Below are 22862 nucleotides of genomic sequence, written 5' to 3'. Positions count from 1 at the left end.
GCAGTAATGATGCTGAAAAATCAGCTCTGCATCACAGAAATAAATTATATTTTGAAGCATATTAAAATAAAAAAAACTATTTTGAATTTCAAACAATATTACTTTTCTGTATTTTTGATCAAAAATAGAACTTTGATGACTTTTTTTAAAAACATTAAAAATCTTACTAATTTTTTTTATCGCTTTTGAGCAGCAGTGTATATTAAGGATGCACCAAAAATGACATTAGTTTACCACAGTATTACCATCTGACAGCATTACTGTACCATGTTACCACCACAGTATTTCTATTGTAAGTTTATTGGACAGCTAACACAATCGAAAAACAGCAACACACTAGTCAAACATAAACTCGTCACACCAGACGACTGCTTAACTAGTCTCACATCACTTTTACAAACCATCTGAATGAACCAGAGTCCTGAGGTCTGCTCCATCAGGGTTGGGGCCATTCAGGAATTGAATTGAGAATGAATGGAAAATTCCGAATTGGAATTGGAATTGAATTGGAATGTCATGAAACCGAATTGAAATCAAATAAATTCCACTAAATTCAATAAAATAATTTGACTTGATTTGCTTAACAGTTTATGGTACATTAAATATTGTAAATCACATAAACAACAAACATATAAAAGAAATACAAAGTACTGTATGTTTAGTATGTTAAGCATGATCATTTCACATGCCAAATCTCAGGAAATTATGATAATTCGATGCAATAAAAAGTGAATGAACATGACTCATTTTTTGTGAGACATATATTATGTGGTAATCTTATATTGAATGTATAGTACCTACAGAAACTTATCACCACTGTCATTCAATTATTAATTCATAATGTACAGTTCTCATTATTATTTACTTGCATTTGATCAACTCTATTTCATACGTTACTTGGTATTTGTAAAGCATCATAAATAAAGTTCAAATGTATGCCTCTAAATGCAATCACAAATAAAAGCTCTGTGGAATTTCCCTGAATTGAATTCCACTTCCTGTAATTCCAATTCAATTCCAACTCTGTTTCTTGTGATTGTTGTTGAATTCCAATTCCATTTCCTTCTTTGAATTGGAATTGTTGAGTTCATTCCTGAATTGACCCCAACCCTGGTTCCCACAGTAACACAGTAAAGCATGGAAAGCATGTACAACTCCACAATGAGGACGAGACACTGATCTGAGAGCAGCGTGAGAGAGTTTCAGACCAGCTGACACAAACTAAACCAGTTCTGATGATTTGCATCACATTAAAGGTTTTTTAAGCCTTCCAAAACCACATAGCTGCTTTTCTTTGTGAGAGGTGTGGACCCAAAGCTTGCGTCTGATTGGCTGTTGAGAACATGAGCTTTGGCATATTATGTAAAACAACAACAGGTTAATTATTGAGTCGTTTGGTTCGAGCTGCTTATGAAAGACGTCTGATAATATAACAGCTGCTCAGCAGACGGTCAAACTTGACTAAATGAAAGTTTGACCTTTCAAAAACCCGTCAGAACCAATATTTGTTGTTTTTTGCAGTAAAAAAAATGTTTAAAAATCCTTAAAAAAAACTTTATTCTAAAAAAGCAAAACTGTGTTAGATATTATTGTACTACTACATTTATTTCACACTTTCGGATTTCATTATTTAAAAAAATAAAGTTTAAAAAATCTTTAATTTCCCATTTTAAAGATTTATATTCTTATTGGTATAATTTTATATGCTATATTGTTAAAAGAGATGAAGAAATATAATATAATGTTTAAAAAGATTAAATTAATATAGCAGGGTTTTGTAATAAATGGAAAATAATATATATATATATATATATATATACACATATACATACACAAATAAATTTTTTTTATTTAAATTAAAAAAAGTTTTAAAGTAAAGAAAATAGCTTTCATTTTCCATTTTAAGCATTAACTTCACTTTTTATTTATATGCTTATTTGTATAATTTTACAGGCTATATTGTTAAAAGAGATTATGAAATATAATATAATGTTTAAAAAGATTAAGTTCACAGCAGGGTTTTGTAATAAATAGTAAAATAATAATATAACATAAATAAATAAATAAACACACACATAAATAAAAAATGCATTTATTTAAATTCAAAAAATGTTTTAAAAAAAAATTGCTTTAATTTCCCATTTTAAGCATTAACCTCACACTGCATTATATGCTTATTTGTATGATTATTTGCTATTTTGTTAAAAGACATTAAGAAATATAATGTAATGTTCAAAAAGAATAAATTAAGTTCATAGTAGGGTTTTGTAATAAATGGAAAAATAATTATATAACATAAATACACACATGCATAAATAAATAAATGCATTTACTTAAAAATACTTTTTTAAATAGCTTTAATTTCCCATTTTAAGCATAAACCTCACATTGTATTTATATGCTTAATTGTATGATTATATGCCATTTGTTTCTGAAAGAGATTAAAAAATATAATATAATGTTCCAAAAAAATTTATTAAGTTCATAGTAGGGTTTTGTAATAAATGGTAAAATAATAATATATATATATATATAACATAAATACACACATACATAAATAAATGCATTTATTTAAATAATGCATGTAAATAAATACATTTTTGCATTTTGCAAATGCTTTTACCCAAAGCAACTGGTTATTTTATTTTCATTTTTATTAGTTCATGCATTTCCTATAGGAATACACCAGCACCAACAAAACATGCTTAAATACATGTTAAAATGATTTATATTTACTTAGAAAGAAAAATGTGGAAGATACTTCGCCTTTTCTAACAGAATACTGTAAACTGCATTTATTCTCACTCCTTTCTTTCTCACTTAGGTTTAAAAATATGTCAAGCAAAACCTCACAGCATTTTGTTACAGAAAAAAATGATTGTACTGGAAAACAAGACAAAATACTGCCAGCGAAAATGCAACAACACTTGAACGATCAATATCAAACATTCCAGACTTCGAAGGCAGAAACACAAACATTGTGATCTCAGCAGATCAGTCAAAGCTGTTCAGAAAACCCTTTCTACAGAACTCCAGCAGCCACTAACTAATGCTCTTCAGTAAATTAGGTTAACTCAGTCATCAGGTCACAGATAAAACACAAAAGCAGATTTTGTTTCATATTCAGAACAGAAGCACGTTTAAGTCATCCCCACAAGAGAAAAAGCATGAAAGCACGTGAAACAGACAAAATGAGAGACATGTGACGGATGAAGCACATGCACTTTAACATACTACGGTATCGGACAGGAATACCGCGGTACTCTTTTATCAGGGGTTTAACATACTCTCAGTTATTAGCACGTAATCTATTGGTTAGTTAGTTTCATAAAACATACCAGCATGTGTCAGCTTGAATTTCAGCTTTTGCAAAAGTAAAACCTTTGAAAAATAAACTCGGTATTATTCGCTTACTGTAAGAGTCATTCTATTAAGTTAGATGCACTTTGCACTGAAACATCTGATCTCTGAAACATGATAAAAAAGATAAAAAGATAAACACATTCAGATGCAAAAGACTGTTTATCTCAGGATTCAGTTACAATGTTTCTCTTGCAATTCTGAATTTTTTTTGTTTCATATATTTTTCATGTATATTAGAATGATTTCTGAAGGATCATGTGAAACTGAAGACTGCAGTAACGGCTGATGAAACTTCAGCTTTTTATTTTAAAGTATATTCAAATAAAGAAATACTTTTCAGAAAAAGATAAATATAAACTAGGGCTGTCAAATGATTAATCACGATTAATCGCATCCAAAATAAAAGTTTGTGTTTACATAATATAAGTGTGAGTACTGTGTACATTTATTATGTATATAAAAATACACACACTTACATGTATATATTTGATACAAAATGTTATATGTAACTATAAAGAGTTTGTATGTATATAGAATAAAAATTATAAATATATAAAGACACATATTATTATAATATATACATGTACGTCTATGTATTTATATACATTATTAATATACATTTATTATATAAACAAACACCAACTTTTATTTTGGATCCGATTAATCATGATTAATAGTTTGACAGCCCTAATATAAACACATTCAGACACAAAAGACTGTTTATCTGACGATTCAGTGACAATGTTTTTTTCCCCCATATCAGAATCAAACATAAACACATTACAGTGACATTTTATCTCACAATTCTGACTTTGTCTGACAATTATGTTCATAACTGTTACAATTCTGTTCATATCTTACAATTCTGAAAATAATTGAACTGAAATTTAACTGGGAAAAAAAGAGATAAAGTTGCAATTAAATTTTACATTTTTAAATCTAATAGCAGAAAGGTCTTCCAGAAATTCCAAATGCAAAAACTCTTCTAAAAGCATAAAACGCTGTAAATAAAGCATCTGCAAATGCATGTGAGTGTTGAAGAGAAATCATGCTGAAACACATCAGGAGAGGTTGCATCATCTAACTAGTATGACCAGACTAGTTAACACAGATCTGTTGTTTACATCCTCACATCTCAGAGTTCATTAACTTAATGTTTAGTGTACTTAAGTTTAATCTTAACTTAGTGACAGTTCATAAATCCAAGACTGAATCCAAAACTCTCAAAGACTGTTATGCAACTGAAAAGTTGCAGTTTGTGAAACTTCAGCTAGAGACAGAACTACAAACTCAAATCATGCTACAAACTACAGAGACTGTTTCACGTGTAAATCCTTTTTAAAAAAACACAGAAACAAGATTTAGAGACTATAATCGAGCAGGGAATCTCGTGTGGAGCTCAGACTCAGATCAGACTCTCGTGCCACGTCTATCAGACCCTTTGCGCGACTCCAAACGCGACTCAATAACACACCATTCACGGGTGTGCATGTAAAATCCGCATCGACACATAACGCTTTCAATGCATGTTCTATAATGCATGCACATTGATTATACATTATGTCTGCATTGATGTGATCCGGAGCTCTCAGCGATCATAACACGCGCTCTTAGCGTTACTGTGCGCTTTAATGCGGTTATGCGTGTTTAAACTCACCCTGATCAGCTGTCTCAATGTCAGTGTCAACATGGTAAAGCGACTCAACTTCTCCGGTTCCAGCAGGTTTTGGCGTTCGCACGTTTTTGTCCGTCGCCTAAATGACAGCAGCGGGTCGACGATAAGCGCGAGTGCTCATGGGAAATGTAGTCCCTCAAGAGGAGCAGCAGCTGCGCAGTCGGGAGTTTACGACGCTGGCCTACAAATTGACGTCACGACTAACGTCCAATACATGAGCTGAAGTGATCTTTACTTCTCATTTTATCTTTATCATTTTATTCGATACAGAAATACCACAGCTGATGGCATTAGATTTTATGATTTATTTTCTCTTTTTTCCTGGTGTTTTCTTACAGGAGACACACTGAAACAGTTTTATTTTATCTTTGAGATACTATTATATATACTATATAAAAAAAATCTGCAAGCTGCAAGTCATTTTACTAAAACTCAAATTTAAAAATTTAAAAATAAAAACAAATGTAAAATATTTCTATATATTACATTTGTATAAATATTTAAATATATAAATAAAAATTACAATTTATGACTTGCAGCTTGCTGAATTTTTTTTAGGTTTTTATATAAATTTGTTTATTTCAGTTTATTTGCAGTTTTTATTTTTATTTATTTTTTTACTTTTGAATGTAAACTATTTTGTGTAATTAAATACACTATAGTTGTTTATTTCTAAGTTAAGTTCTAAAACTGAATATTTGAGTAAATTTCAGAAGAAAATACTTGATAATTTAAAATAACAAAATTAACATCTAATTATGTGTTATTTGCCTTTTCTTCGTAACTAAGCTGAAATTCACTAGAAGTTTCTAAGTTAAAATTGTACACCTTTTTCTCAGTGTAATTGCATTTATTGCATATGTGACCCTGGACCACAAAACCAGGCATAAGTAAATAATAATAAATAAGCTTTCCACTGATGTATGTTTGTTAGGATAGGACAATATTTGCTTGAGATACAACTATTTGAAAATCTAGAATCTGAGGGTGCAAAAAAAATCTAAATATTGAGAAAATCGCCTTTAAACTTGTTCAGATGAAGTTCTCAGCAATGCATATTACTAATAAAAAATTAAGTTTTGATATAATTACAATAGAATATTTACAAAATATCTTAATGGAACATGATCTTTACTTAATATCCGAATGATTTAGCCATAAATGAAAAATCAATCATTTTGACCCATACAATGTACTTTTGGCTATTGCTGCAAAATTGATTTTGTGGTCCATATAGTAATTTGATTCCCATGTAAATATCACATGTTTAACATTATTGAGAAGAGATTGCAATGATGAACTGCCTGTATGTAATAAATCAACACTTTAGCTTTGCAACTGAAATTATTTTATATCAAAAAATTCGAACTGGAAAATGCCACAAAAATCCCATGAACTCAAACACACTTACCTTCTGTCAAATAACTAACAGTCAGCAATTAAAAGTGCTGGTAAATGAGCCATTTTTTGCTTTTTCAGCTTCTGCAATCAAAGTTCAGATGTCACCTGACGACCCTAAAAACAAACCTAAGAAAATGCACATATTATACTATCACTCTTAAAAATAAAGCTCCTTATTGGCATCAATGGTTCAATGAAGAACACCTTGAACATCCATGGAAGCATATGCACAAGAATTTACCATACAATAAGAAGTCATACCAGCACATGAACCAAATTGAGTCTTAAAGCATCATCATCATCAATCATTTGATAATAACAGCAGGTCAGGCAGGTAAGATTTAATTATTTATTTGTGATACATTATTTACACACAACTTTCCCCAATGTATACTATACACATCATCAAGCAATACTTTATTCACAGAACTGCTGCGTTCCTCTCATATCTCTGACAGCCTCTGATTCACAGACTGATCGGTGTCCAAAAATAAAGAAAGACGCTTCCGTTCGGTGCTCGGCCTTTAAAAACAAGACAGGGAAAGTAAAGGAGAATGAGACAGGAACTCATTCCATCTGTGTCTGCATCTCGCCCATATATTTGTCTTTGCGTCTCTTCAAGCTTTATTCAGAGTAAATAGATAAGCTATGTCTTTAATTTCATCATATATAAAGGTAATTCATACGGGGGTGGATAACATTCTCTTAAATACATTCATTTGGATCTGTTTAGTATTCTCTCACACAGAGTTCCTGCAGGTTTGTGCTCAATGTTTTGAACAATAAACCTGGGTTTCAACCCATAACGACTCGAGTTTGTTAAACCTGAAAGCTGTGGAGCTTCTGCTGATGAATCTGGACATGAAGCTACATCCTTTAAAATAAAGGTTCATTATTGGAATCAATGGTTCCGTTCTTAATATCTATTTAGTAAAGGCTCTTTAGATCATTAAAACACTCTTCAGACCAAGAAAAAATGCTTCTTTTATGAAAACGGATCACTGACAGGTTCTTTGAGGAACCAAAACTGGTTTTGTACTCTTCAAAATAAAAGTTGATAATTCAATGAAGAACTTTTTAAGATCCATGGAACCAGTACAGGTTCTTTATAGTGGGAAAAGGTTCTTTAGATCATTAAAATGTTTTTCACACTAGATCAAGATCTGATCGATTAAAGCTTCTTTGAGGAACCAAAATTGTTCTTTACTCTTCAAAATAAAGTTTATAATGCCATTTAACAATAAGCTTTAACATCCATGGCACCAATACAGGTTCTTTATTTTGCAAAATGTTTCTTTAGATCATTAAAATGTTCTTCACATTAAAACAAAAACTGTTTTTTTTTTTTTTTTTAGATCTGATTAATTAAAGCTTCTTTGAGGAACCAAAAATGGTTCTGTACTCTTCAAAATAAAGTTGATAATTCCATGAAGAACCTTTAACATCCATGGAACCATTGAAGGCTCTTTAGAGTGGAAAAAGATTCTTTAGATCATTAAAACGCTCTTCAGACTAAGAAAAAATGCTTCTTTTAAGATCTGATCACTGAACGATTCTTTGAGGAACCAAACATGGTTCTCTACTCTTCAAAATAAAACGGACAGTTCCATGAAAAACCATTAACATCCATGGAACCAGTACAGGTTCTTTAGATTATTAAAATGCTCTTCAGACTAAGAATAATGCTTTTTTTTTTTAAAGAACCGATCACTGAAAGGTTCTTTGAGGAACCAAACATGGTTCTTTACTCTTTAAAATAAAGTTGATCATTCCATGAAGAACCTTTAAGATCCATGGAACCAGTAAATGTTCTTTAGATCATTAAAATGTTATTCAAACTAAGAAAAAAAAACTTGTTTTAAGATCTGATCACTGAAAGGTTCTTTGAGGAACCAACAATGGTTCTGTATTTTTCAAAATAAAGTTGACAAGTCCATGAAGAACCTTTAAGATCCATGGAACCAATACAGGTTATTTATAGTGGAAAAAGGTTCTTTAGATCATTAAAATATTCTTCACACTCAAACAAAAACAGATCTTTTAAGATCTGATCAATTAAAGCTTCTTTGGGGAACCAAAAATGGTTCTTTAATCTTCAAAATAAAGTTGACAGTTCCATGAAAACCCTTTAAGATCCATGGAACCAGTACAGGTTCTTTATGGAGAAAAATGTTTTCTAGACCATTAAAGTGTTCTTCACACTCGTTCACTGAAAGGTTCTTTGAGGAACTAAAAAGGAACTTTTGGAACCTTTATTTTTAGAATGTAGTTTATGTATTCTTAAAGGTTCTGCTTGATTAAAATATTTGTACCAAGATTTTGTTCGTCGTCATATTTCTGTGAAGTCAAAACTAATTCACGTCCTTGTTTGATTCATCGCTGCACATCATTCTAAAGAAAATAAATGTTTGTCTTCATCACCTTCCTTCACGACTCACATCAAAAATCAATATTTTCATCCGTTATTGAAACTCTTTCAACCCTTTGAAAAACGTCCAAGCTAGCGAAGTCCGATGGCATGTTGACTTTAACTAGCGGCCTCATTATTACCAGTGGAGTCTGTGAAACCCTGATCAGACCGTCAGAAAGATCTGAAGAAACCAGGAGCTGGTTTTCGTCTCAGCGTCAGATTCCGTTCTGAAATACATAAGCAGGATCAGTAGAAAAACCACACGTTCCCTGTTAGTCTAACAGTCGACAGACGAAAACGGACGAAAGCAATAAATAAATCAAGATTAAGAGCTGAAGGGATCAGGGCGGTTCTTTCTATATACAAAGAAAACGTGGATGGAAAACGCCTCGTGAAGTCCTCCTCATCAGCTTCATCCGAGATACGGATGTTCGCTCTGAAAGTTGTAGTCCGGACAGACCTTCTGCACCAGCTTGTAGTCGATGCTGAAGAAGGAGATGAAGATGCAGATGACTTTGAAGGGTTTGGCGCAGAGCCAGGACGAGTGCGACTGGGTGTTTTCGGTGAAGCAGGTCTGGGACGGGTCGTACAGGCAGGGTTTGGGCTTCTTGGAGCGGTCCGTCTTCTCGTACTCAACGCGGCAGTTGAAGGTTTTGATGTCTTTGGGGTCGATGGTGGACTGGTGCGGCTGGTGGAACTGGATCTCCGGCTGAAGCGGGTTCTGCTGCTGGAGAACCTCGAACTCCACCACTTTGGTCGGAGGGACGATGCTCACCGACACGTTCCCCAGACTGGAGGAGTTGTGCCGGAAGTAGACGGTGAACGTGCCGTTGACGTGGTCCACGATCTTCCCCGTCACCAGAAGGCTGAACTTGAGCGTCTTGACGTTGAAGTAGAAGTCGCCCCAGCCGAAGATCTTTTTAGTCTTCATGGAGGTCTTGAGGGAGGGTTTGCGTTTGGGACGGTAGCCCGTTTGGTCCAGGAGCTGCGATTGGTTTCGCATCCATTCGTACGGGTTCTGGAAGCTGAAGGTGGGCGGTTTGGGCTTGATGGGCGTGTGGTCCATTGTGGAGAATATCCTGGTGGTCTGGTACGGAGGTTTGACGCCTCCTGATGGAGCCGCTCCTCCTCCTCCTCCATATGGGAGGCCCTTGAAGACTGTGCCGGACGGTCCCTGCTCCAGGTAATCCAGAGATTTGCCCACCTGTTTCTCCAAGCCATGCACCTGCGGACACACACACATACACATGGTCAGAATTTAAACACACAAATAAACATTTGATTTATTTAAACTGTATTTTGGACTAATTCAGAATCAATCAGTCGATTATAATCAATATTTAATTATATTTAAATAATTTAAGTCAAACATTTGATTTTGAAATAGTTAAATATGTGACCCTGGACCAAAATTTAGATTTATGCATCATCTGAAAGCTGAATAAATAAGCTTTCCATTGATGTATGGTTTGTTAGGATAGGACAGTATTTGGCTGAGATACAAAATCTGCAATCTGAGGGTGCAAAAAAGTCTAAATATTGAGAAAATCGCCTTTAAAGTTGTCCAAATGAAGTTCTTAGCAGTGAATATTACTAATCAAAAAAAAAAAAAAAAAAGTTTTGATATATTAAAGGTAGGAAATGTACTAAATATCTTTATGGAACATGATATTTACTTAATATCCTAAGGATTTTTGACATAAAAGAAACATTTATCATTTTGACCCATACAAAGGAAAAAAACAGTTACAAAACACAACTTCCTTGACCAGCTCATTTATCAAAAAGTATTATTATATCATATTTCTTATGGGTTACTTAAAATTATGATTTTTTTCTGAGTTTATATTTTGCAATTTTGTCTTTTTTATTCTTGAACTTCTGACTTTATACCTCTCAGTTCTGATCTTTTTCTCCTAATTTAGATTTTTTTCTTGCAATTCAGATTTTTATCTTTTTTTCTTGCAGTTCTGACTTGTTTTCCTCACAATTTTGTAAAAACACTTCTGTGTAAAAATGACTTAATTTTTTTTCTTGCAATTCAGATTTTTTTCTCACAATTCTGTCTTTATTCTTGCAATTCTGATTTTTCTCCCAGTTCTGACTTTTTTCTCACAATTCTGACTTTTTTCTTGCAATTCTGACTTTTTTCTCACAATTTTTTGCTCACAATTCTGACTTTTTTTTACCCAATTCTACATTTCTTTTTTTTTTTGCAAGTCTGATTTTTACTCCCAATTCAGACTTTTTTTTTTAATAATTTAGATTTTTTTTGTTCACAATGTTGACTTTTCTTGCAATTCTGATTTCTTTCTCTCACAATTCACAAAAATCACAAAAGGACTTTTTCCTTGCAATTTCAGATTTTTCTACCAGTTCTGACTTTTTTCTCACAATTCTGACTTTTTTTCTAATAATTCAGATATTTTTTGCTCACAATTCTGACTTTTTAAAAATTCAATTCTAACCTTTATCTCTCAATTCTGACCTTTTTTTTTTTTTTACAGTTCCGACTTTTTCCTTTGTAATTCAGATTTTGTCTTTTTTCTTGCAGTTCTGATTTTTTTCTCTCACAATTTTGTAAAAACACTTCTGTGTAAAAATCACTTAAATCACGACAATCCAATGAGTCGAAAATGAGATCGCAGCTAATATAACAGTCCTTCTGTTTGTCAAACTGGAAATAGAGGTCAGGTTGAGTGCAGTGCATTGTGGGATACAGTGTTCTGTTCTGTTTTTTCCCGTCATCTGTCACACACAGACATTTCCAGCATCCGAACATTTCCTCACGGATAAAATCAAAGCATGTGCTACAGTTTGGTTTTCTGAGTCCCACAGAAACATTTGTCCAAATAACATACACAACACAATAATGTAATCTTCTGAACAAGCATGAATCAATAATAAATCAGCAGTGCATTGATTCTGTAATGTGTTCAGTCCTGATGGATTGTGTATTAATTGCTGAAGACAGAAACAAAGAATGATTACACTCCCCAAACACAATTGGATTTTGCAGATGTAGAATGAAGAAATGATTATCAATGACTGACGAAATTTAGAAATTTAGAAAGATTTACTGTCATCAGAGCGAGGATCAATAACACGCCACACGCATCTAGAACGTTCTACAGAGACCCGATCATTCTAGAGCGTCGTTCATAATTCATACACTCATCTCTCCGGGACATTTCTATTTTTACAGTTGATTTCATGTTGTTGTGGCTGCTCTATTTACACACTGAAGTGAGCTGCAGATCTGTTCTCGTGTCACTTCTGCTCCGTTTGCTGCTCGTCTTTAATCTGAGTGTGAGAATCTTAATAAAGACTGATTGACTGGAAACTGAGACGCTTCTGCTGCTTACAGTGTCTGGTATTGTTCTGTTCTCATCTAGAGAATACTCAGATACTAGAAAACAATAAAGAACATGTCAAGACAACCTTCATGCACACACAAACACACAGACACATGGATTAAAAAAAAATGTAAGTGTGACTTTTAATCTTTAAATTTTTTTTTTTTATGATTCAGAGTTTTCTCGCAGTTCTGACGTTTTTCCTCAGAATACTTAATTATCTTGCAGTTCAGACTTTTTAAGTTTATATTTTGCAATCCTGTCTTATTTTCTTGCAATTATGAGTTTATATCTCACAATTTAGATTTTTCTCTTGCAATTCTGTTTTCTCACAATTCAGATTTTTTTTTGTTGGTGCAATTCTTATTTTTTTCACCTCACAATTCAGTTTTTTTCTTTTTATTCTGAGTTTATATTTTGCAATCCTGTCTTGTTTTCTCACAATTATGATTTTTATCTTACAATTCAGAGTTTTTCCCTTGCAATTTTCTTGTTATTTGTAGCTTGTCTAGTTTCCTTGTTATTTTGTTTTTGCAACTTTTTTCTTATCCTTCTAAGTTTATATTTTGCAATTCTGTCTTTTTTCCTCACAATTATACATTTTTCTTACTATTCTGAGTTTATATCTCACAATTCTGACTTTTCTCTTGCAATTCTTAGTTTTCTCACAATTCAGATTTTTTTTGGTGCAATTCTTAATTTTTTCCCCTCACAATTCTGTTTGTTTCTTATCATTCTGAGTTTATATTTTGCAATTCTGTCTTTTTTCCTCAAAAATTATGAATTTTTCTTACTATTCTGAGCTTATATCTCACAATTCTGACTTTTCTCTTGCAATTCTTAGTTTTCTCACAATTTTTTTTCAGATTTTTTTTGGTGCAATTCTTAATTTTTTCCCCTCACAATTCTGTTTGTTTCTTATCATTCTGAGTTTATATTTTACACTTCCGTCTTTTTCTCTCACAATTATGACTATTTTCTTTTTATTCTGAGTTTATATTTTGCAATCCTGTCTTGTTTTCTTGCAATCATGATTTTTATCTTACAATTCAGACTGTTTCCCTTGCAATTTTCTTGTTATTTGTAGCTTGTCTAGTTTCCTTGTTATTTTGTTTATCGCAATTCACAATTATGACTTTTTTCTTATCCTTCTCTCTAAGTTTATTTCCTCACAATTCTGTTTTTTTTCTTATCATTCTGAGTCTATATTTTGCAATTCTGACTTTTTTCAAACAATTCTTAGTTAGCTTACAATTTTGACTGTTTTCTCGCAATTTTGACATTTTCTCACAATTCTGAGTTTTTTTTCTTGCAATTCAGAGTTTATATTTTGCAATTTTGCAATTTTTTACTTATTATTCTGAGTTTACATCTCACAATTCTATAGCTTTTTTCTTGCAATTCCTACTTGTAATTTTGACTTTTTTTTCTCAGGATTTTGAGTTTATATCATGCAATTTTTACTTTTTTCTCACAATTCTGATTTATTCTTATTTTTCTGAGTTTACATTTCGCAACTCTGACTTTTTTTCCTTGCAATTCAGTTTTTTTCTTGCAATTCTGAGTTAATCTCACAATTCTGCAATTAATTTTTTTTTCTTATCATTCTAAGTTTATATTTTATATATATTTTTATAAGTCTTTTTTTCTCTGAATTCTGACTTTTTTCTTATTCTTCTGACTTTTTCCTAGTTATCTTGTAATTTTGACTTTTTTCTCACAATTGCGTTAATATCTGCAAGCTTATACACTACAGACTTTTCTTCTTAGAATTGCGAGTTTATATTTTGCCATTCTGTTTGTATCTTGCACAATTGCAAAAAGTCAAAATTTCATAATTACCTTTTATATATTTTTTAATCTGTGGCAAAAACTTAAAGAATCAAGCATGCACATTTTCAAACTTGGTGCTGTTGTGTGTTCTGTAGTGAAATATCATGACATGGCAAGTTTGATTCTGCACATATGTGAATGAGATTTGAGGACTACAGCGGAGCATCAGAGCTTAACAGATCTGAAATGAAGACTTGAATGAACAGCTTCAGCGATTGGGTCAAAAGAGCAGCAGAGCGGTCATACACCTCTCAGTAAACATCCCATCACACACGAGCCGCTCTCGTCTTCATTACGGCTTCATCCTATTCCCATACAAATGGGCTCTGGAGACCCAAACGTCCATACGTGCAATCATCAATCTCCAGCAGCTGAACACAAACGCATGTTGTCATTTGTTGCAACATTCATCAATGCGGCTGCTAATGTATTCAATCAGTAAATTAATTTAGCTGCGCGTGTCTGCGGGATCGAACCGATCAGAGCCATTGATTAAAGCTGAATAAGTGAGGAAATATTGATCACTGACAGTACAGATTAAAAAAAGAGCTGATGACGAATGCGTATCGAGCGGACGATGACTGGAAGTGCATTTAAACAGTCGTTTCTCACTTCAATGCAGGAACTGCAACTTTTAACACATCTTAATGCAGATTATTGAGCGCCGAGCTCAGAAATGAAACACGACCAATGAACACAGGAAAACTGGTAAACAGTCCTGTATAAAGTACCTGACAGCTATACTTAAGTAAAAGTACCAGAAAATTGATTAAAAATTACTTAAATTACTTTAAAAAAAAAGTTGAAATCACCGGTTAGAATATTATTTTATATTTATTGTACTTCGTAAGTACAATAAGTACGAAAAGTAGTTTTTTACTCTTAAACGTACTTAAGTATTGAAAGTAAAAGTACAAGTAAATGCATATATATATATATTGTATTTAGTGTCTTGCATGGACAAAGATGCATTTAAACTGCAATTACAGATGCATAAATAGGCCTAATATTTTGTTTTTAACATAAACCATTGAATATTGATTTTTGAAATGATTTAAGTCGTGAAAAAAATAGTCGAAATGTGAAATTAAAATCGCCAGTAGGTGGCATCAAGTGACTGTTAATGAGTCGATACTAATCGATACTAATGTTTTGTTACATTTTAATTAGGAAATGTATCGAAGTGAAAGTATACATTTTAATTAGGAAATGTAAAGTTGGCTGAAATATAAAAACTCAAGTAAAGTACAAGATACTCCCACAAAAACACTTAAGTACCGTAACAAAGTATTATCACTTCGTTACATTACACCACTGGTGGTAAATAACCGCAAACTTTTGAACGTTACTATAAATCACTCCATTTCAGTCAATAAACTTACAAGTGCTAGTTTTAAGCTCCTATATTGTAATAATTTCCGCATTGACACTGTATCTAGAGTCAAACGGGCCGGTGAGTGACGCGGATCAGCATATGGTCATCATGCACACATCTCGCTTCATCAGCACTGCTGCAGACGCCATCTGCTCCGCCCGCCTCACCCTCTCTGACCTTTGACCTCTATGACAGACGCTCTCGGCTCACCCTCATACTCATCTATCGGTACAGGAGCGAGGACTAAGCCAAATCCTGATCAATCATTATTTCACAGAATTGGTTTTTTTTGGCACAATTATGACTTTTTTCTTATTATTCTAAGTTTATATTTAGCAATATTGTCTTTTTTTCTCACAATTTTGACTTTTTTCTTACTATTCTAAGTTTATATTTAGCAATATTGTCTTTTTTTCTCACAATTCTGACTTTTTTCTTATTATTCTAAGTTTATATTTAGCAATATTGTCTTTTTTTCTCACAATTTTGACTTTTTTCTTACTATTCTAAGTTTATATTTAGCAATATTGTCTTTTTTTCTCACAATTCTGACTTTTTTCTTACTATTCTGAGTTTATATCTCACAATTCTGACATTTTTCTTATTATTCTAAGTTTATATTTAGCAATATTGTCTTTTTTTCTCACAATTTTGACTTTTTTCTTATTATTCTAAGTTTATATTTAGCAATATTGTCTTTTTTTCTCACAATTTTGACTTTTTTCTTATTATTCTAAGTTTATATTTAGCAATATTGTCTTTTTTTCTCACAATTTTGACTTTTTTCTTATTATTCTAAGTTTATATTTAGCAATATTGTCTTTTTTTCTCACAATTTTGACTTTTTTCTTATTATTCTAAGTTTATATTTAGCAATATTGTCTTTTTTTCTCACAATTTTGACTTTTTTCTTATTATTCTAAGTTTATATTTAGCAATATTGTCTTTTTTTCTCACAATTTTGACTTTTTTCTTATTATTCTAAGTTTATATTTAGCAACATTGTCTTTTTTTCTCACAATTCTGACATTTTTCTTATTATTCTAAGTTTATATTTTAGCAATATTGTCTTTTTTCCTCACAATTCTGACTTTTTTCTTACTATTCTAAGTTTATATTTAGCAATATTGTCTTTTTTTCTCACAATTTTGACTTTTTTCTTATTATTCTAAGTTTATATTTAGCAATATTGTCTTTTTTTCTCACAATTTTGACTTTTTTCTTATTATTCTAAGTTTATATTTAGCAATATTGTCTTTTTTTCTCACAATTTTGACTTTTTTCTTACTATTCTAAGTTTATATTTAGCAATATTGTCTTTTTTTCCTCACAATTCTGACTTTTTTCTTATTATTCTGTTTATATTTAGCAATATTGTCTTTTTTCTCGCAATTCTTAGTCATCTGGTTGATATTTTAACATCATGTCAGTTTTCTTGCCAACTTTTCATGGCAAGTAACAAGTCGAAACATTATAAATGTTTTAATTTAAAAAGTTATATCAGGGTTTTAGTGTTTGCTTTAGATAAAAGTTCTAAAATGGATTCAAGGTTGACTGTGTTGGACATTTTCTTTGAGGGTGTTTGTGTTGAGTAACATGATTTCCTGAGAGAACTTAAACCAGCACAGTTTTATAAAACATTCAGAAAATTAAATTAACAGATTTTTATTTTTCTCCAAAAACATACATGAGACGAACCTTAATGCTGTAAATTATAAAGCACTTTAAAAGCTTTATGTGTGCACAAAACTTTCAAAAATTTTAGCAAATCAGCAACAAAATATGCATCTATTTTTTGCATAAAGCTTCATATGACCTTAGAAAAGCTGAAATGCAATGCATGCACTGTTGATTTTTTTTTCTTCAGATTTTTTTTGTTTCGTTTTCAGTCTGAGTCATATGGATGACTGCAGAGCTGGATGCAAATTATAATCAGAGTATTGTTTTCCATCTCATACTTTATTGATATTTATCACAATATTTATTTAGAAATACAATGGAAGGAAATGCTTCCCTCAGAATAAATCTACAGAGTAAGAAACCTGCATTTTGTTTTTCGTTTTGCATTTGCAGTTTAATTATTTAATACAAAATATATAATAGAAAAATGTCATCTAATAAAGTGAATTAATAAAACTTTACCAATTTAATCAATTTTTGTAAAGTAACTATAACAATTCACAAATGCTGCATTTTTAATTATTTCATTATTTTCCCCAAAAGACGCTACACAACAGAAATGTTTACATTAAAACATTGATTAACTTGGTTTCTTAAAAAGAATAATATTATTATTACTTTGAGAAATACATTTCAGTAGTAATGTATTTGTGTCATAATTTCTTCAAGTTAAACCTGACTTTTATTTCGTGGTTTTGTTTTGAATCTGTGAGTTTCATTGTGTGTTTGATGATGGTTTAGTGATGAAGTGAGTCTCAGAGCAGCTCTGGAGATGAAGTTATTGAGACATATATACACTGTGTGCATAATTATTAGGCAAATTGATTTTGTGGTCATATTTTTTTTCCAAGCACATTTGACCAATTCCAAACCACATCAATCTTAATAACTACTATTCATTTTGTATTTAATTATTCATAAGTGATATATAATTGTCCATGAAGGCTGGAAGTGAAAAATATCATATGTATACATTTTCTTTTACAAATAAAATGAGCCAAAAAAGAGATTTACTTGCTACAAGAGGATGTGGTGCTGGTCCTTCAAGAGTCACTCTCAACTCATCTGTCTATAAAGCCTATGAAAAAACAGTCTTTATGTATTTCACAACACTTCAGAATGTTATTCTTATTAATTGAGGGTCATGTTTTAGGATTTTTTGCCCAAGCAAAGTCTCTGAGAACCTGACACTTCTGGAGACTCAAGGTAGGTTGCAGTTCTGGAAAACAGTGGCGCTGGAGACTAAATGGTTCCTGATGGTTTCATATCTAATTCTTAACATTAATTCTTACTTTTTTTGCAATTAACATGCATCTTTCCTCCACCTGTTTTTTTCTGTCCGGTGGTCATGCCTTAACTTTGCAAATTCCAATATTGCATTAGTATTGCATCCTTCTCATGGCCATTTAATAGTTTTTGACTTTTCAGTCTGAGGGAAATCTCTTTTTTGGCTCATTTTATCTGTAAAAGAAAATGTGCCTAATAATTCTGCACACCTGAATATAAAGGAGTTTTTCACTTCCAGCCTTCATGGACAATTATATATCACTTATAAATGATTAAATACAAAATGAATAGTAGTTATTAAGATTGATGTGGTTTGGAATTGGTCAAATGTGCTTGGAAAAAAAATATGACCACAAAATCAATGTGCCTAATAATTATGCACACAGTGTATAGACATATATGTGACCCTGGACCACAAAACCAGTCTTAAGTCGCTGGGGTATATTTGTAGCAATAGCCAAAAATACATTGCATGGGTCAAAATTTTTGATTTTTCTTTTATGCCAAAAATCATTAAGAAATTAAGTAAAGTTCATGTTCCATGAAGATTTTTTGTAAAATTCCTACTGTAAACATATCAAAATGTAATTTTTGATTCGTAATATGCATTGTTAAGAACCTAATTTGGACAACTTTAAAGGTGATTTTCTCAGATTTCTGATTTCAAATAGATGTATCTCAGTCAAATATTGTCCCATCCTAACAAACCATACATCAATAGAAAGCTTATTTATTGAGCTTTCGTATGATGTATAAATCTCAGTTTTGTCAAATTTAACCTTATGACTGGTCTTGTGGTCCAGGGTCACATATCACATATTGAGACTTAATTGCTGACACAACATCATTTTTTGGTGCAAATTACTACTTTAACACTTTTAACAGAAATAAAGGTTATTAGCTGTGATATGAAACTCTGGTAAGGGCTGTAATTGTTATTTTTGGTTTCCAGTGTAATGGTTCATGAGATTCAGTCATAATGAGGTTAACTCGCTCGTGCCCTTCATGTTTGGCCAGCTCAGCACAGATCCTCCGTCCCGGGACGCGTCCACAGCTGTTCCTCCCGCTAAAGAAGTGATGAGGCTGAGTTTGAGGAGTTCAGCTCTGAAATAAGAGCAGGACGTTCAGTTCTTCCTCAGCATTACACAAGAGCAAAGCACTACCAATGTCGAGTCGGTGCTGAAACACACTAACAAACCTCCAAAAAACAAATAATGTCTTCATGTTTGGCTCAAATGACCAACAAACTGACAAACAGTCCAGAGACCTCCTGTCAGGAACATATTTGAAATAAGATAATCTTGGTAACACTTCACAATACTGTTCCTTTAGTTCATGCAATGAGCAATACATTTGTTACAGGATTTATTCATCTTGGTTATGTTAGTTAATAAAAATACTGTTCACAGATCACATTAGGTCAGGTCCATTAACTATAATGCTGACAAATACAACTTTTGATTTAAATATTGATTAGTTTAACATCATCTGAGATTAATAAATGCTTTAGAAGTATTGTTTTTTGTTAGTTCATGCTCTATAGTTAGTGTTAACAAATGGAACTGTATTGTAAAATTTTATTGTGCAAAATACAATGAGGCCTGTTTTAGGACTACTACAAATTATTTGAACTGTGACATTATTTTCATGACAGAATAATAATTATCTCCTCTAGATTTCTAATGTGAAAAAAAAAATGCTATTTAAATTGCATTATTTACAGTTTACTGTTACACTGCTTTAAATATATGCTGGTTTATATAATATAAATAAACTGATAATCAAAATAACAATAAGAAAAAAATTAAAATTTGTGTGAAAAATTGGATATTTTTGCACACAATCTGAATTATGCAAAAAAGGTGTTTATTCTCTTTTTGCAAATTCTTCTTCTATTTCCCCCCCATTTAGATTGGTCAGAAATGTGCAAGATTCACACAATTAATCATAAAAAATAAATTAACAGTAATATGATTGGACATTGACCAAAAAAAAAAAGAAGAAAAAAAAAAAAAAAAAAACACACACATGTAAATAATGTACATGCAATAGAAAATTTGAGTGAATAATGCTTTTTATTTCGCAAAATAAATAAACAAATAAAATCTGAATCATGCAAAAAAAAAAAAAAAGATTCATGAGAATTAATGAGAATTTCTGTGAAAAATTGGACATTATTTTTCAAAAATAAAATAACTAGAAATAATATTATTTCTCATTGCTTATGTAGATTTTGGACATATATATATATATATATATTTACAGTAGAAAGAATCATCATTTAAAGTGAAAACACATGTAAAAAAAATTCAGATGCATTAGAGTAATAAGAGTTTAAGTAAAATTGTGACATTATTTCGCAAAAACTCTTAGTTGTGCAAAAACAGGCTTCATTTTTTGTTTCTTTGTAAACATAATAAATCATAAAAACTACATTATTACAGTAATAAGATTGGAAATTGACCAAAAAACAAAACAAAACAAACAAACAAACAAACAAAAACATTGTAAAGTTACTGTAAAGTTAGACATGTAAAGACTTTACATGCAACAGACAATTTGGCTAAAGAATGTGATATTTTGATAATGTATTACTGTAGTGAGAATCAGATAATTTAAAATAAAAAACACTTAATTGTGCAGAAACAGGCTTCATTTTCTTTTGTTTGTTCATGCACAAGCCCTGTGAGCGTCACCCAATTATGCATGACATTAAAAAAAGCTGAATTTCATTCTGGACGAGAAAACCCAGCTCCGAAAGCATTTCGGAGGAAAGATAAGACCCGAGCGCGAGTTCATAACGCGCCACAGACTCAACGAGCTGAAGGAGGTTGTTAGCAGCATTTCAATTTGAGTGATACATTTACAAGTCTGTAGACAGCAATATCAAATGGAAAGCTGCTGTCGATTACAACAGCTGCCACCAAAATACAGCATTTCTCCTGATGTATAACACTCTCACGCTTTCCTTCTTCTTTATGCGCCATCTCTCCACCGAGGAGGAATAATAAACCGATGGAAGATGGAGTAATCCAGCCAGACCAACTGTGTATACATATGTATGTCTCGGGGAATTTAATATAAAGAAAATTTGATTACGGTGGCTCGAGATCGCGAGCGGTGGAGGGAAATGGCTTTATTGGTGCAGCGAGAGCAGAAGGAGAGGCTGCTGCGTAGTTCCAGGGCCATTAATAATCGCTAACTTCATTTGAGACACTATGCGCAAAAAGCATCTTAAGAAAGTGTTTACGAGGGGGCGGAAGCCGGAAACGAGGCGTCGGATCAACGGCTTTAGGAACCCGCCGCAATTAAACCGACTCTTGGTCGCTCGCAGACGCCGATCGATGTCGGATTGGTCTTCAGACGGCTACTGTAACGCCTGACACCCGTTAGTGTCCGCACCCACAGGACTCACGCAACACCAGCTCTCGCCGCTTCCCGCCTCTAATTGGACTTTTATTTCACACAATCAATTTGTTTCTGCCTCAGACGCTCATGCATTGATCCTCTGTCACACACACACTAAACCACACATTCTCAGCTCTTCAGCTCAGTCATCACTATGTAAATACAGTAGGCATTCATAGAGATACTCTACTTTTCAAAACATTTTTTTATATTTTTGTCAAGTCTCTTCTGCTTACCAAGGTTGCATTTATTGGATCGGAAATACAGTAAAATTGTGAAATATTGTTACAATGTAAAATAGCTGTTCTCTTTCTACACAATTTTATTTCTGACCTGGACATTCTTTTGTGAGATTTTTCCTATTATATATAAATTATGAAAAAAAAAAAAAAAAAAAAAAAAATTATATATATATATATATATAATAAAAATAATTAATAATTAAAAAAATAATTCTTTACAGTAATAATAACATACTTGCATTATTTAAAAAAAATGCAAAAATAAAAAACACATGTAAAAAAAATCTGATGCATTAATAAGAATATGCAAAAAATCTGTCCGTGCAAAATATTATTTCTTCATTTTACATTTCTATGTGAATATCTGTTTAAATGTTAAATATTATATAATAATGTTAAATAATATATGTGACCCTGGACCACAAAACCAGTCATAAGTGTAAATTTGACAAAATTGAGATTCCTGCGTCATCTGAAAGCTGAGTACATAAGCTTTCCATTGATATATTGTATGTTAAAATAGGACCATGTTTGTCTGCGATACAACTATTTGAAAACCTGGAATCTGAGGGTGCAAAAGAAATACTGAGAAAATCGCCTTAAAATTTGTCCAAATGAAGTTCTTAGCAATGCATATTACTAATCAAAAATCAAGTTTTTATATATTTATGGTAGAAAATGTACAAAATATCTTTATGGAACATGATCTTTACTTAATATGCTAATGATTTTTGGCATAAAAGAAAAATCGATAATTTTGACCCATACAATGTATTTTTGGCTATTGCTACAAATATACCCGTGCTACTTAAGACTGGTTTTGTGGTCCAGG

General features: G+C 31.9%; 2 protein-coding genes across 2 annotated transcripts in view; both read right to left on the bottom strand.

Annotated features, from left to right (window-relative positions):
* shmt2 (serine hydroxymethyltransferase 2 (mitochondrial)) overlaps window positions 1-5134 on the bottom strand; it is a 45434-nt gene extending 40300 nt beyond the window's left edge. The window contains exon 1 of the mRNA XM_073851930.1: window positions 5021-5134. Within this exon, the coding sequence (XP_073708031.1) occupies window positions 5021-5053 (33 nt within the window). The 5' untranslated portion in view covers window positions 5054-5134. The remainder of the gene's footprint in view (window positions 1-5020) is intronic.
* Window positions 5135-6765: 1631 nt separating this feature from the next.
* The window catches only part of LOC141346964 (neurexophilin-2), a 94906-nt gene continuing 78809 nt past the window's right edge, over window positions 6766-22862 (bottom strand). The window contains exon 2 of the mRNA XM_073851932.1: window positions 6766-10074. Coding sequence (XP_073708033.1) covers window positions 9262-10074 — 813 coding nt within the window. The 3' untranslated portion in view covers window positions 6766-9261. The remainder of the gene's footprint in view (window positions 10075-22862) is intronic.

This window comes from Garra rufa, chromosome 12 (genome assembly GCF_049309525.1).
Source record: "Garra rufa chromosome 12, GarRuf1.0, whole genome shotgun sequence".
NCBI classification, from domain to species: domain Eukaryota; kingdom Metazoa; phylum Chordata; class Actinopteri; order Cypriniformes; family Cyprinidae; genus Garra; species Garra rufa.
The sequence above is the reverse complement of the archived record's forward strand: the minus strand, read 5'-3'. Positions and strand labels throughout refer to the sequence as shown.